General features: G+C 37.4%; 1 protein-coding gene across 1 annotated transcript in view; it reads right to left on the bottom strand.

Annotated features, from left to right (window-relative positions):
- The window catches only part of LOC126717769 (THO complex subunit 2), a 51402-nt gene extending 36729 nt beyond the window's left edge, over positions 1-14673 (bottom strand). The window contains exons 1-5 of the mRNA XM_050419656.1: positions 14238-14673; positions 14010-14135; positions 12312-12353; positions 7451-7510; positions 7225-7287 (exon numbers count right to left, since the gene is read on the bottom strand). Coding sequence (XP_050275613.1) covers positions 7225-7287; positions 7451-7510; positions 12312-12353; positions 14010-14135; positions 14238-14372 — 426 coding nt within the window. The 5' untranslated portion in view covers positions 14373-14673. The remainder of the gene's footprint in view (positions 1-7224; positions 7288-7450; positions 7511-12311; positions 12354-14009; positions 14136-14237) is intronic.
- Positions 14674-16092: the final 1419 nt, after the last annotated feature.

Genomic DNA, 16092 nt, shown 5'->3' with positions numbered 1-16092 from the left:
ACAAGGCAGCCAAAATCTCTTATCCTCCCCAATCCCCCTTACAGGAGTGCTATAAATGGTATTGATAACGCTCCTAAAAGCTTCCAATTCCCAATTATGCACATCCCTACAAAAATGTATCTCCCAATGGAGGACACCATTGGTGTACCTCATCAGATCCGCCACACTAGCCTCTTTTCTATGACAAATCCTAAATAATTTCGGATAGCGGTCAGCGAGAGAAGAAGAACTACACCAACTATCTAGCCAAAACTGCACTTTTGATCCATCTCCAATTTCATACAGAATAAACCGAGATAAAGAGTGCCACCCCCTTCTAATATTTTTCCACAAACTGACTCCATAAGGACCAGAGGAAGAGCTAGAACACCAACCACACCAATCACAACCATACTTCACCTCTATCACTTGACGCCATAGAGCATCCCTTTCTTGCCCAAATCTCCATAACCACTTCCCTAATTAAGCTACATTGAAAGTTCTCAGGTTCCTAATCCCCAACCCACCTGAAGCAAGCGGAGTACACACCATAGACCAATCAACCAGATGAAATTTAGGCTCATCTCCTAGGCCACCCCACAAAAAATCCCGCTGAAGTCTAGCAATTCGGTTGGCCACCAAAGCAAGAATAGGGAATAAAGAAATAAAGTAAGTAGGAAGATTTGAGAGAATGCTTTTAATTAAAGTGACTCTACCTCCCTTGGATAAATATAATTTTTTCCAACCTGCTAATTTTCTTTCCATCTTCTCTAGAATTGGGTTCCAAATTGACTTGTCCTTAAATTTTGCCCCCAAAGGAAGACCCAAATATTTCATGGGGAGAGACCCTTGCTTGCAGCCTAAGACAGCCACCAAAAGATCCATGTTATGAATTGCTCCCACAGCTACCAGCTCAGACTTACCCAAATTTACCTTCAAACCAGACACAGCCTCAAACCAAATGAGCACCATACGGAGAATCAGCATTTGATCAATATTAGCATCACAAAAAATTAGAGTATCATCAGCGAAAAGGAGATGGGAAACCATCAAAGATCTTCCAGCAGAAACACCTACATTAAAACCTGACAAACAACCTTCATGGACAGCCTTACCCAACATTTTACCGATGGCTTCCATAACCAACACAAATAACAAACGAGACAAAAGATCTCCTTGCCGCAACCCCCTTGAACTTCCAAAAAACCCATGGGGAGTACCATTAATAAGGATAGAAAAACGAACCATAGATAAACAAAAAGAAATCCATTGCCTCCACTTATCAGAAAATCCACAACACTCAAGCACCTGAGTAAGAAATCCCCAATTCCCATGATCAAAGGCTTTCTCAATGTCCAATTTATATAACAACCCTGGCTGACCAAACTTCAATCTACTATCAAGACATTTGTTAGCAATAAGAACGAAGTCAAGAATCTGCCTATTTAGAACAAAGGCATTCTGAGGAGCTAAGATGATCTCTCCTAAAACCATGCGAAGACGAATAGCCAAAACTTTAGCAAGAATTTTATAAACCCCCCCCCCCCCAACAAGGCTAATAGGCCGAAAGTCCTTTACTTCCACCACAGCAGCTTTTTCAGGAATGAGAGCAATGAAAGTTGCATTCAAACTTTTTTCAAACTGACCTGTAACATGAAAATGGTGGAACACAGCCATGATGTCTGATTTGAGAGTCCCCCAACAAGCTTGAAAGAAAGCCATCAGAAAACCGTCAGGCCCAGGAGATTTATCCCCATTAAACTCCCTGATGACTTCAAAAATCTCAGCTTCCTCAAAAGGTCTCTCTAACCAAACCACATTATCCCCTGAAATCCTAGGAAAATCCAATACATCTGGGAAAGGATGCTGCACTTGCTGCTCAGAGTATAGGTTCATATAGAAATGTTCAATATGGTCAGCAATCCTATCTTGGTTGGAAGACAAAGCCCCATCAATCATAAGGTCTTCAATACAATTATTTCTTCTATTAGAATTAGCCATCCTAAGAAAAAACCTCGTATTGGAGTCGCCCTCCTTTATATACAACACACTAGATTTTTGTCTCCAGCTAATCTCCTCTAACAAGGCTGCCTTCTCAAGTTCAGTACGCAAGGTTGTTTTTTCCAATTTTTCCTCCTCCATTAGAGGATGATAGTCCTCTTTTAAATCTAAAACATTCAGCTTACTCCATAAAAGCTGTTTCTTGGCTGCAATATTGCCAAAATCTATTTTGTTCCACTTCTTTAGATCTGATTTTAGAGCAGTCAACTTCTTGGCAAGAATGTAACTAGAAGTCCCTTGAAAGTGGTAATTCTCCCACCAGGACTTCACCTTATCTAAAAACCCCTCCGCCTTCAACCACATATTCTCAAAGCAAAAAGGAATTCTCCCTCTTTGATGACTCCCACTCTCCAAAAGAATCGGGAAGTGATCAGATAACACTCTAGGAAGCCTTTTTTGGGAGAAATGAGTGAAGTATTCTACCAAAACCGGAGAGAAGAGAAACTGATCTATTCTAGAGGCTGAGGTGGAGTTAGACCATGAGAAAAGACCTCCCTCCAAAGGAATATCCATTAGCCCATGAAGAGATATAAAATCTGAAAAGTCATACATGCAGCGAGTAAATCTTCCCGCCCCTAACCTCTCTGGAGGAAAACGGATAACATTAAAATCACCTCCCAAACACTAAGGCAAATTCCACCAACTGTTCAAGCCTGCCAATTCCTCCCACATAAATTGACACTTACTGTTCAAATTTGGACCATAAATACCAGTGAAAGCCCACTCAAATTGGACACTGACGTTTTTGAACTAACACGAAATCGAAAAATGTCCCACTACTTCCTCTATCTTTTCAACCACCCTTCTGTCCCACATGAGCAGAATTCCACCAGAAGCACCCTCAGAACCCAAATATAACCAATCTATGTAAGGACAACTCCATATACTTCTAACAAGTCCTCTTGTAACCCATTCCAATTTTGTCTCTTGCAGACAAACGATATCAGCCCTCCAAGAACGTAAAAAATTACAAACCTTGAGCCGTTTTTCCTTCTCATTCAAACCTCTAACATTCCAAGATAAAATCTTCAAATTCATTGGGAAATAATTAGAGCCCTTTCCTTACCATTACCAAAGAGCCTTGAGGAAGCTGAACCATAATTAATGGAGCTAAATAAACCCCTCAATTCCCTTATTCCTTTCCTCCCTGAGCTCTTCACGGCTTGTTCAGTTTTTTCCTTAATAGCCCTCTGCTGTAACTCAGCTTCAACAGCCAACAGGAATTTGGTTGCTGGCTCTTCCAAACCTTTGAGGGATGTCCCAAGAAAATCATCAAAACCACTGAATTTTTCCTGAAACCATTCTGAGTAATTGTCCTTACCCAGCAATTTCTCCACATCCCGAGTTGCTGACCCTTCAGAATTATCATTGCCGTCCCTAGGCAAAGACAAAGCCAGTGGTTCGACGTTTAGAGGTGGTGAAGAATCAGTAAACTGAAAAGCATCCTCAAAACAAAAATCAGAAGCCCAATCCTCCGCAAAACCATCAACCCCTTTTTCTAGTTCAGAATTACTCTCCTTAGATTCCGATGACACCCCAGTACCATCGCCAACTGGTTCGAGTTGCCCACTCCGACAGCGACATCTCCCGATGGCAAAGAAATATGAATCGGGACTGCCACCCTCTTCCCATCCCATAATTCAAGAACCCACTGCTCAGAATTCCCCCATTTCTTGATGACGTTGTCTGTGTGCTCATGGATGATCCGTTGGACGTCACGTTGCAAGGCCACATCACCATTAGAACACAAGGACTCATCCACAGAAGCATCGGAACACAGAGACTCCGTCACAAAGGCATCAGAGTTGTCGAGCACTGAGAGAAATTCCACAGTACATGCCGGTTCCAAGTGGGTCAGCAAATGCTTAGCGCCGGCCTTATCGCTACCAGCTTTTGATGATTCCGATGAGATTAGGTGAGAGAGATTGACTTTCGAGGAGTATTTAGAGTGTGGGAGTGTCTGATATTGTGTCAAAGAGGGTTGGGAGGAGGCATCAGAGTTGTCAAGCACTGAGAGAAATACCTCAGTGCATGCCAGTTTCAAGTGGGTCAGTGAATGCTTAGCGTCGGCCTTATCGCTACCAGTTTTTGATGATTCCAATGAGATTAGGTGAGAGAGATTGACTTGCAAGGAGTATTTAGAGTGTGGGAGTGTCTGATATTGTGTCAAAGAGGGCTGGGAGGAGTATTTAGAGTGTGGGTAGGTCTGATATTGTGTCAAAGAGGGCTGGGAGGGTTTGGGCTTCCATTTAAAAACAGGTTTTTGTTTGGGCTTAAAAAAGTCGAAGGGCTTTGGGTTAGGAATTTGGCCAGCCGAAGGGACAAGTTTATGTTTGGGCTTATTAAAATCAATGGGCTTTGGGTTTGAGGCTTGGCCAACTGAAGGGTCCACCTCAATAACTTTGGACCAGCTAATCCCCCACTTACCATGAGGCCCACGTTCCAACCTAATAAAGAGGTCCAAATTCACCCCACCTTCAATACCATCTGAAAAGACAGGCGAGATCTTCACCTCAATCTGAGCATTCCCCTTCCCAAGGCTGCTCTAAGCATTCTCCTTCCCAAGGCTGCTCGCGCGAGAATCCAGGATCTGAAACCTAGGATTTGCTGAGTTTGAAATTCGAGTATCCAACGTTAAATGTTTTCCTTTGTGACCTCCGGTGCCATCATTCTGGCTGCTCTCCGCCACTACCTGCCTGTGGGTTTTGGATTCAGTTCATCGACCTTGCACCACCGCTGCCACAAAAGATTTGGAGGCTTTATATTCAGACCCAGGTAAAAGCTTTGGGGGCAGATTAATGGCAGGAGTCCCCGGAGCTAAAGCCTTCCTCAAGTGAAAACCAAATCCTCTCCAACCACAACCCAAATTTCCTTCCGGTACTGCTATGAAACCTTTCCCACAGCCACGTAAAAATTCTGAAATCATAAGAAAAGAGCCATGTGCGTTGTAACCCAATTGTAGAATAAAAACCGTCTCTCCATCTCTAACAGTTCGCGCAAAGTGTCCAGGGGGTTCAGTGGAAATAAAGTCTTCCAACATAGATAACAATCTCTTAGCACTCTCTTTGCCCATGAACACTGATCGTAAAGAATTTCTGCCTCTCTCAAAAATACGTAAAGAGAAAAAAGTACCCCCTTCTTCAACAGAAAATTCAAAAGATTTTGACTCTACGAAGAAAAAGGAAGAACCACCCATGACAAAGAAAAAAAAGAAACAAAGAAGAAAGAAGAAACTTTATGGCTGATTCAAGGTAGCCAGGCCCCAGGCCTTCTCTATTATTCTAACTTTTTGGTGGTACTATTCACAGATACCATTCATAAAGCCCCTGAACACCATAAAATCCTCATTTTTCCTTCTTCCCTTACAACCCCAAATCTAGCTTTCTTTTACCTATCAAAACCCTAGGACCCCACATATTTTCTTCTACCAAATAGCCATCAAATAACTAATCAAAACTACATTTTAATTCTTAACACAACCCCATAACCCTTATTTCAGCAATTCTACCTAGGGCTCAAATCTACCTCCCAATAAGAACGGAGATTGTATGCAATGGAAGTTGACAAAGAATGGGAATTTTGATATCCGATCGTTTTACAATAAGTTGAGAAGCCCCTTGCCCATTATTTTTCCTTGGAAAGGTGTTTGGAAGATTAAGGCTCTTTGGCGTGTTTCCTTCTTTGTGTGGACTGCTGTATGGGATAGGATCCTTACAGGTGATAATTTGAGGGGTAGAGGGATGGATTTTGCCAACTGGTGTATCATGTGCCGTAGTAATGGGGAGACGGTGGATCATTTGTTACTACATTGTGGTAAGGCTTATCAATTGAGGAGTTTGGTGTTTAGATCTTTTGGGTTTTCTTGGGTCTTGCCAAGATCGGTTGCGGATACTCTATTTGGTTGGTGGAATTGGCTTGAAAAGCATTTGTCTAGCATTTGGAATTTAGCTCCTTTATGCTTGATGTGGTGTCTTTGGAGGGAGCGAAATAGGAGGACGTTTGAGGACATGGAAAGTTCAGATGACCAGCTATTGGCTTCTTTCAATGGCTCTTTGTTTGACTGGTCTAGGGCTTGGGGACTCACCTCTAGTGATTCTCTCCCTATGTTCCTTAGCTCTCTCCTGTGTAATTAGAATCTTTTCCTTTCTTTTTTCTCCTCTCTCTCTTTTCCCTTTGTATTTTTCTCTTTGTGTTATGTTTTTCTGCATAAGGTAGTGTTCTTGAATATATATCTTTATTACTTATCAAAAATAAAAATAAAAAACCCTAGATCCACGAATTCTTCAAATTTCAGCAATTCTAAACCCTAGATCCACGAATTCTCCAAATGCTAAACCCACCACAAGCACACGTAGACAAAATTTCCCAATTTGCCTACATCACCATTATATCAACAGTTTAGAGTTACACTAAGGTATTTAGCAAGGGAATTAAAAAAAATTTAGGAGAAATTACACTTTACCACCCTAAACTATACCCTCAATTACACTTCGCACCATAAACTTTTAGAATACACGGTTTGCATCCTAAACTATAGTCCGTGTTACACATTGCACCCCACTCTCAATTTTATTGTTATCTCAAATGACACCATGTGAAAAGACTCAATTGCTCCTCTTCTCAATCTCTTAAAAATAAAGAGAAATTACACTTTACCACCCTAAACTATACTTCCAATTATACTTTGCACTCTAAACTTTAGTTGTTCGTCCAAGACAATGGCAAATTGACAAGAAGTTACAAGTGTAACATAGGTTATAGTTTAGGGTGCAAACCATGCATTCTAAAAGTTTAGGGTGCAAAGTATAATTTAGGGTATAGTTTAGGGTGGTAAAATATAATTACCCCAAAATTTTTTTTTTTTTTTTTTTGATAGGTAAGAAAGTAATATTATTAAAAGAAAAGAATAAAGATACACAAAGTTCATGGTAGTGAACAAAGAACAACATAGCAACAAAAAGAAATAAAGGAATCAAAATCCCAAAATTTTAAGTTATCAAAAAACTCCAAAATAAAAAAAGGGTTTTCAAACAACATCATTTGTAATAGCGATGATGATAATTATGAATTATCACATATTACATGTTGTAATGATCATAATACAAGAGTAATAATTTGTGCTTGTTAACATTTTGGACTATGCCACCATACGAGTATGTAGCTACAAAACCATGATCAACTTACCTCTTTGTTCTTCAAGTCCTGAGCCTTTATCTTGATCATTTCAGCTTCCCATAGAAATTCTTCCTACAACAAATGGAACATATATTTAAGTGTTTTATTTCTTCCCTGTTATCGATAGAGAGGTCTCAAAGCAACATACTAGAAGCCAAAACCAGATAACCAACAAGAAAAACTAAAAAATCAAAATATGAATAATGATATCATTAATAATAATCATCATAATCACCTCACAACGCTCTTGGAAAAGCCTCAAAGGAACCAGTGCAGAATCTGCCATCCATTTTGCCTAAAAAGAAGAAAATGAAAACTATTATAAAAAATGAGAAACAAAAAAATTTGAATCATATGAAAGAAAAAGAAACATAAAGAGACATGACTTGTCTTGCATGTTTATGAATAATAAATACTTTTTTTATTTTTTATAATTCAATAGTTTGGGAGGATTTGAACCCTGGATGTCTCTATTGGAAACACTAAGAAGTGACAACCAGTTGAGCTTACAAGGCTCTTGGCATAAATAATCAATACTTTGGATGTAACATGTTTGTAAAACTATGATGTGCAAGTGAAGGAAATTAAAGCAATAGATAGGGGAGGATAAGATGGGCCGGACCAAAAAAAGGGCTTCAAGGATGGTACTTTTTACCAACTTCTATGTGTCCCTGCAAGCACCAGTGATCAGTGTTTCCCTTGGAAAATCATTTGGAGATCAAAGGCCCCGTTAAGAGTAGCCTTTTTCATATGGACTGTGGCTTTGGATAAGATTCTGACAATTGACAACTTAAGGTTAAGGAAGATAAGGATTACAAATTGGTGTTATATGTGCAAATGTAATGGTGAATTTGTTGATCACCTTTTGCTACATTGCTCTATTGCTTCAAACTTATGGTCCATGATATTGGGTTTGTTTAGAGTTCATTGGATGATGTCAAAATCTGTTGTTGAGCTTTTAGCTTTTTGGCAAGGACAGTTTGGTCGTCATCAGAATAGTCATATTTAGATGATTATTCCCCATTGCTTGATGTTGTGCATTTGGAGGGAGACGAATAGCAGGAGTTTTGAAGAAATCGAAAGTTCTATGCCTAATCTAAAGTTATTCTTTTTTTGAACTTTATTGGATTGGTTGTCAGCCATGAGGAACCTTTACTTTCTAATGTTGATTTATTAGATTTATGTAACTTTTGTAACTTATTGTTTACTCCTACATACTTCTCGTATACTTGGGTGACTCGTTTTTTATGATTTATATAATTTTATTACTTATCACATAAAAAAGGACATTAAAGCAGCACGACTCCAAAGAAAACAATAGTAAAGCTTTCTGGCATGTTTATGAATAATCAATAATTTATAAATAACATGTTTGTAAGGCTATGATGTACAAGTGAAGAACATTAAAGTAGCATGACTCCAAAGAAAACAACACAAAAACTAAAAGCTCTAAGTTGGTCCTATGTTTGAAAGAAGGGAAAGTGGAAGGGTGGAAAGGGGGAGTAAGGGGAGCCCACGGAAACACTATCCACTAATTGGTTCAATGAATAGAGAAGGGAAAGGATAAGAGGAGGTATGAGATCCCATTTGCCCACCAAATTCTAATCCAACCAAAGGTGGATAGATTGGAGGAAGTAAAGAGATGCTTTTGAATGCTTTCCCTCCCTAAATACCACTAAAACCAAGACAAACAACCCAAATGGGAAGGAAGAGGTTGCAAGTGCATTGGCTCAATTGCAATCTCTGGCAAGTCTCACCATAATCGCTGACAAGTAGGAGCACAGCATGAACATTGCCAAGGGGATAAATCCCCAGGTCCAAATGGCTTCACTATGGCTTTTTTTCAGCACTATTGGAGGGTGGTTGCGATAGATGTGTTTGCTGTTTTTGAGGAATTTCATTAATACTTTAAGTTCAAAAAATCCCTTAATTCCTCATTTATAGCATTAATCCCCAAGAAACATAATGCTATAAATGTTAGAGATTTTAGACCTATCAATTTGATTGAAAGTGTTAATAAAATTGTGGCTAAGGTGTTGGCAGACAAATTGAAAGAAGCGTTGGATAAACTTATTTCTGCATCACAAAATGCATGCATCGATGAGAGGCAGATTCTGGATTCAGTGCTCATTGCCAATGAGTGCTTGGATAGCAAAATCAAAAGTCACATTCCTAGCATAGTCTATAAGTTAGATATAGGAAAGGGTTTTGACCATGTTAATTGGGAGCTTCTTCTTTATTTATCGGAGAGGATGGGGTTCGGTGAAAAGTGGAGAGGGAGGATTTGTACATGTATCGCCACAGTACAATTTTCTGTTTTGGTTAATGGGTCTCCCTGTGGTTGTTTTGGCTCTTCTAGGGGTTCAAGGCAAGGGGATCCTTCATCTCCTTTGCTCTTCATCCTTGTCATGGAAGTTTTCAGTAGAATGCTACAGAAGATAGAGGAGGACAAACCTATTAAAGGTTTTAAGGTGGGAAATTATATTGCTGATGGATTGTCTGTCTCACATCTTTTATTTGCTGATGACATCATTCTTTTTTGTGATGCCAACACTGAACAAATTTTGTACATTCGTTTGTTACTAACTTGTTTTGAGGCAGTGACTAGGTTGCGAGTTAATTTGGGAAAATGTGAGATGGTACCCGTGGGTGAGGAGGAGAATATACATGAATTGGCAAATCTTTTTTATTGCAAGGTGGGATCTTTGCCCATGAATTGTCTTGGCATGCCATTAGGGGCTTCTTCTAAATCAACAGCAATTTGGAATCCTATTTTGGAGAGATTTGAACGTCATTTATCTGGTTGGAAAAGGATGTACTTATCTAAAGGGGGAAGGTTGACATTATTGAAGAGCACGATTTCAAGCTTGCCTATATATTATTTATCTTTATTCACCATTCCCACTTGAGTGGAAAATAGAATAGAGAGGTTACAGAGGAATTTTTGTGGGATTGTGGGGTTGTTTAGGAGAGGAGTTCAAGCACCACTTGGTGGAATGGGATAAGGTATGCACTCCTTTGGCTTATGGGGGGTTTGGGATTTGAAAACTTACCACTTTCAATCAATCTTTGTTGGGAAAGAGGCTATGAAGGTTTGGGTTGGAGGTATACAAATTGTGGAGACAGGTTGTTACTGTAAAATATGGAGAGGAATGGGGCGGATGGTTATCAAAACCTGTTAGGCACTCATGGTTGTGGGTTATGGAGGAGCATTAGAATGAAGGGGAATCATTTCTTACAGTGAATTTGGTTTGTTGTGGATTCTAGTAGTCGAATTTGATTCTAGCATGATAATTGGTGTGGGGATCAACCGTGAAAACTGATGTTTCCTGTATTGTTTGAAATTGTCATGGATAAGAATGCTTCTGTGGAATCATTATCAGAGAGACAGGTGGAAGGGCAAAGTAGGAATTGGCATGTGGATTTCATAAAAAAAAATTTAACAATTGGGAGATTGATGAGGTGGCTTCATTTTTCCATTTGTTAGACTCTTATACTCCCCTTAGGGAGGGGAATGATAAGATGATACAAAAGTTAAAAAGTAATGGGGAGTTCACTATGAGATCTTTTTATGGGAAATTGCAAGGCTCAACCCCTATGCATTTTCCTTGGAAGGCCATATGGAGGACCAAGGCACCTCAGACAATTTCTTTCTTTGTGTGAACAACAGCTCGGGACAAAGATTCTCACCAATGAGAATCTCATCAAGATAGGCTTTTCAATGGTGAGTAGGTGTTGTATGAGTAGCATGGCTTTCAAGTTATGGAGTTTTATTTTTAGGATGTTTGGGGTTTAGTGGGTTTTACCGAAAAAGGTTCTTGATTTATTATTTGGGTAGCAATGTCGTGGACCAAATTCAGATATCTGGAATCTTATCCCTTTATGTTTGATGTGAACTATATGGAGGGAACAAAATCAGCACATTTTTTAAGATATGGAGTTCACGTCTTCTCAAAAACAAGCATCCTTCATTAATTCTCTTTATAAGTGGTCTTTTGTATCGGGTCTTACTGAAAATAACTCTATTCACTCCATCACAGAGTCAACTCATATGTAGATATTATCCTATTGTAATTCTTTAGGCTACTTCATGTTTATTTTCATGATGTAGCCTCTTTTCAATAATAATATTATTATTACCTATCCAAAAAAAAAAAAAAACGATCCGATACTTTTAGTTAGTATTTTTTTTTTTTTTAGTTACCAAGTTTAAAAGATCAAAACCTTCCATCTTCTATGAATCGTCAGACATCTTCAATGTGTTTTCTTGACATTGACTTAACAATCTGTTTGTGAACAAATTTGTAATTTTGGCAGAGATTTGACTATTATATAAATTGTGACCAATCGCAATTTCGATGCAATTTCTGATGTCAGTTAGCCATAAAATTATGCCTCTACCTTTCCTACCTCTGTTTTTTCTTTCCCTCCTACCAAACACAAGAAAGGATAAAAAAATCTTTTTCCTTCACCTTTCCTACCCTTCACTGTCAACCCTTCTTTTCAATTTTCCAACCTTTCAACCAAAATAGTGCAGAGCCAAAAGGAAACATAATGTCTGTTTGCCTATTTATTTTCAGGCAAAAGGAAACCCTTCTTTTCAGTTTTTATTGTCTGTTTGCCTGTTTATTTTTGTTATTTCAATCTTTTGGAAGGAAAAGATACCAAACACAGTGGACCATTGGACTTATTCCCCTTCCTTCACCTCTTATTCCAAATGATTAAAACCCCCAGATTCATTTCAACTTAAAAAGGCTAAAGGCCAATATCACAAGCTATTCATGATACTGGAAAAAATGAATCATCACAGGTATATGCCACAGCATAAGCAAATAATTACAACCCACATCAGTAAAAGAACCACAAAATAGATACCAATAATGCCAAACCTCTATTTTACGAAAATAATAACAATAAACAGCTTCCAGAAAACATAGCAAGCACCCAAATCAAAGTCCTACCAATAATACTGTACACATTAAAATGCAATTTACAAATAAGTCAACATAGCATTAGAAATATTACAAAGCAACAATAATTTACGAGTCTCAACACAAAATTCAAATACCACAAAGCATTTTTTTTATTACACTTACCAATTTAGTGAGACGAGAACGGTACTCCCCAGGCATTGCAATCTGAAGACAAAATGAATGAATACATGTAAGGAAAAGCTTGTCGACTAGCATCAAATATATAAAGTAGCAGGTCAATAGTAGAACAAATAAAACCAAGCAATAGAGCAAAACCATGCATAATGGTGTATAACCTTATAGGCAAAAAGGGGTAACACCAAACGCCACAAAGCTGAAACAGGTAATTAAGGAAAAACTCATTGACCAAATTTATCAAAATAGAAACCAAAGAAAATCCTTCTCTTTTATTTTTTATCAAATCCTACTTCATGATACTCACTTTGTAAAATATACATCCCCCTTCGTTAGTTTATATATTTTCATTCATTTCCTAAACTATGCAATAATAATGCATTAAATCCATGCTTTCCTGCACATTATTTTGACAATATAAATATAAAGAGTTTAAACAACTTTCCTGTTAATTTTTTTTTAATAGACATATACAACTTACAATAGAGGATTGAACCCATGACCTCATGCTTCACTCCTTATTTATTGGGAGAGGAGATGCCATTGACTACAAAAATCATGGGCCTATTTGACTACAAAAATCATGGGCCTATTTGACTACAAAAATCATGGGCCTATTTGGGCTGTAAATGTTCTGAGAAAACAATTAAATTTTAAATTATTATACAAAGTATAGAAAACTCAAGTTGCTCTTAACATCTAAGCAAACAAGATGCACTTCCTAAAAGAGCTACATTTAAATAAAAGGAAGAGCCTTCTTCCATTGTTCATAGACAAGGAATACAATTGGCTCGGCAGGGTTTTAGGATTATGTATATAGAACACAACCACCACCACCCCAACAGTCCATATCCTTATTTTTTTCTATCAAATATTTCTCCTTTGTGCCCCAGATATTCTTCTCCTGTTCTTCCTTGCTTCACTAACATACCACGTTGATACTTGTCGAGAAGTAGATTTCCTGTACTAATGTTTGTGCCCCCAAAGCTACAGCTCACACATACTCTCTGACTAAATTATCATCCCAAGCAATTAGCCTCACCTCTAACAGGAAATCCTCCATGCAAATATTTTTCAATTGAATAACCTAAACATTTTTCAACAACAAAGTCCATTGCACAAGATAATTTCTTAGAAAAGTGCCAAGATTATCCATAAATGAATTAGGAAGATTGCTGAACCAATATTTTACCATTTCAATGTAGAAAAAGTAACCATTGCATCACTCAAATAAATTATGGTGCGCTTGCATACAAAAAATGTGAAGAAGTTTAAAACAGACTTGCAGCTTCAACTAACAGGGCCCACAACATTCCTTAGTTCACTAATAACAGACTTTTAAATCATATATTCGTATGCGCCATGCTTGAATTTCTTTAAGCATGCCCCACTGCAGGGTACAATAAACTGCAATCACCAACTCAAAAACTTACACTCCCAAAAAAGATCAAACCCATAACTTCGAAAAGGCCATGATCAAATTTCGAACCAAGAGAAAGGTTTTCAATCTCAATTCCAACCCTCCAATAACCAAATTTCAAACCAAGCAATATAATCATAGAAACCAAAACTATATATCACACAATTTCCGTTGTGTTTGTTTCCCTCACAAATTTTCTCAGTAACCAAACAAAAAAATAAAATTTTAACAGAGAAAAAATTTGTAAAAAAAAACGAAAATCATACATCTTGAGCCATTTGCGTAACAATATCAGCTAAACAAGAACCCAACTCTTCGCGGGACAATCCATCCACGAACTCCACCGATTCCAACGCCGCTTTGCACTTCTGAAACGGCAATTCGCCGCGAACCTAAGAATCAAACACACAGAAAATTCAAAAAAAAAACTAATCCAATATCCGAAGAAAAATAAGAAAAAGCAAAAATTAAATGCAAAAAAAAAGAGGGAGAACCAAGGTCCAGCAAAGCTCGTAGAGGAAGCGAAGCATGGGGACGGGTTCGGAGAGTTTGAAGCTAGGGTTTCCATTCTTCAATTCGCGAACAAGTTCCTCCGTGACGTATATACAATCTATAGAAGGGAGGGACATTTTTCAGAGAGAGAATTGGAATCAAACCCTAGCCTAGCCTAGCCTATAGACACCACAAAAAATACAAGTGTGGATCAGGGAGAAAGGTGGGTTTTCATGGAGAATAAAATAGGGTTTCAAGATTGAAGTTTCAGGGGAATCTGAAAGTGAAAGTGAAAGTAGTTGCAGTTCTGTGTTGTGTTGTGTTGTGTTGTATTTGTGTGGGGGTTAGGGCCTTTTTGAGAGGAATTGGGAAGTGGTGCTTAAACTGGAGGAGTTATTATTATTTTCCTAAATCCTGATGCCTGAAGTGACCTGTGCTGTTTGTTGTTTGGCCTTTGGAGCCAGTTTTCCTTTCTCTTTTTTCCTTTTTTGTTGGGTCGGGTTTCGGGTTGGATCCTTGATGAGCAGATCGTAAAAGCCCATATCGTATTGGTCCAAAATGAAGTTATTTGGGTTCCAAAATAAGCTTCACACCTCGTATGAATATTTAAATATTATTTTTATCCCTAAAGTTTGGGAAAAGTTCTTTTATGTCCCAAAACTATAAAAACGTTTTCAACTTTTGTCCTTAAATATTTTTTTCAATCCTAAATTATTGAAAAAAAAAAAATCTGTTATCACCCCTAAACAGGCTAAACTATTAAAAGAAAAAATTGTCCCTATTTACGAGAGACCACGCCCCCAACTCAACTTATTCTCATGTCAATCCAAACCCACGCGAATGAGTGAAGTTATATTGCTACCTCTCAAGGAGTAGAGGTTCTATTGATTTTATCTTCCCATCTAATTAAATATTTTATATGGAGTCACCACTTATTTAATTATTGAAAAAAAATAAGAAAAACACAATTAAAAAGTACATCCTTATTGATGAATTGAAATTGTATATCTTTATAAAGTGACTAAATATTGCATGACTTTGGTCCTAAATACAATCTAAGTAATAAATAGGTTAAAATGCAAAACTGACTTTTTAAATTTATTCAGATTTCATTTCAGTTCTCTAACTTTTCTTTCATTCATTTCAGTCCTCTAACTTTCAAGTTTATTCAATTAAGATTTTTCCATCAACTTTTATTATATGTTGTTGTTAATTTTTCAATTTTTTTTATTTTTCTTCAAAATTTTTAATTAAAAAAATTCAATTAATAATTGAAAAATATTTTCCAATTTTTTTTTCAAAAAATTTTAATAAAAGTTTACGGAAATGCCTTAATTGAATAAAGCTGAAGCTTAGAAGACTGAAATGAACAAAAACAAAATTAGAAGACTAAAATGAAATCTGAAAAAAACTTAGAGGGTCATTTTTGCATTTTAGCCTAAAAATTACATGGCTTTGAATCTTAGTTACATTCTACAAAGATAAAATTAAATGGAAAAGAATTTATCTAAATTCGGAGACTATGTTACAAGATGAGAAGGTGTTAGGCATCTACATTGCCTAGTGAAACCAATCTTCTAGAATTTGATAGCCAATTGCATATCACATCATTCAACAATGATTATAGCACCCAATAACATATAGGAACCAAGAAGGGCGAACTATAATCTTCTTCCATATTCCTTAGTGGTCACAACATCAAAGTAATTCTCAAAACCCATCTAAGCATAGAATATGTCCCAAACTAGGGCCATTGACAAAGTATATCCAATTTCTTTCAATGAATAACTCAGTTGCTAATTGAAATTATCATTTTTGTAGGGATCATGATAAAAGACCCAATATTTCATGGCACAT

The sequence above is a fragment of the Quercus robur genome, chromosome 3, assembly GCF_932294415.1.
Source record: "Quercus robur chromosome 3, dhQueRobu3.1, whole genome shotgun sequence".
NCBI classification, from domain to species: domain Eukaryota; kingdom Viridiplantae; phylum Streptophyta; class Magnoliopsida; order Fagales; family Fagaceae; genus Quercus; species Quercus robur.
This window is presented reverse-complemented; position numbering and strand designations above follow the sequence as displayed.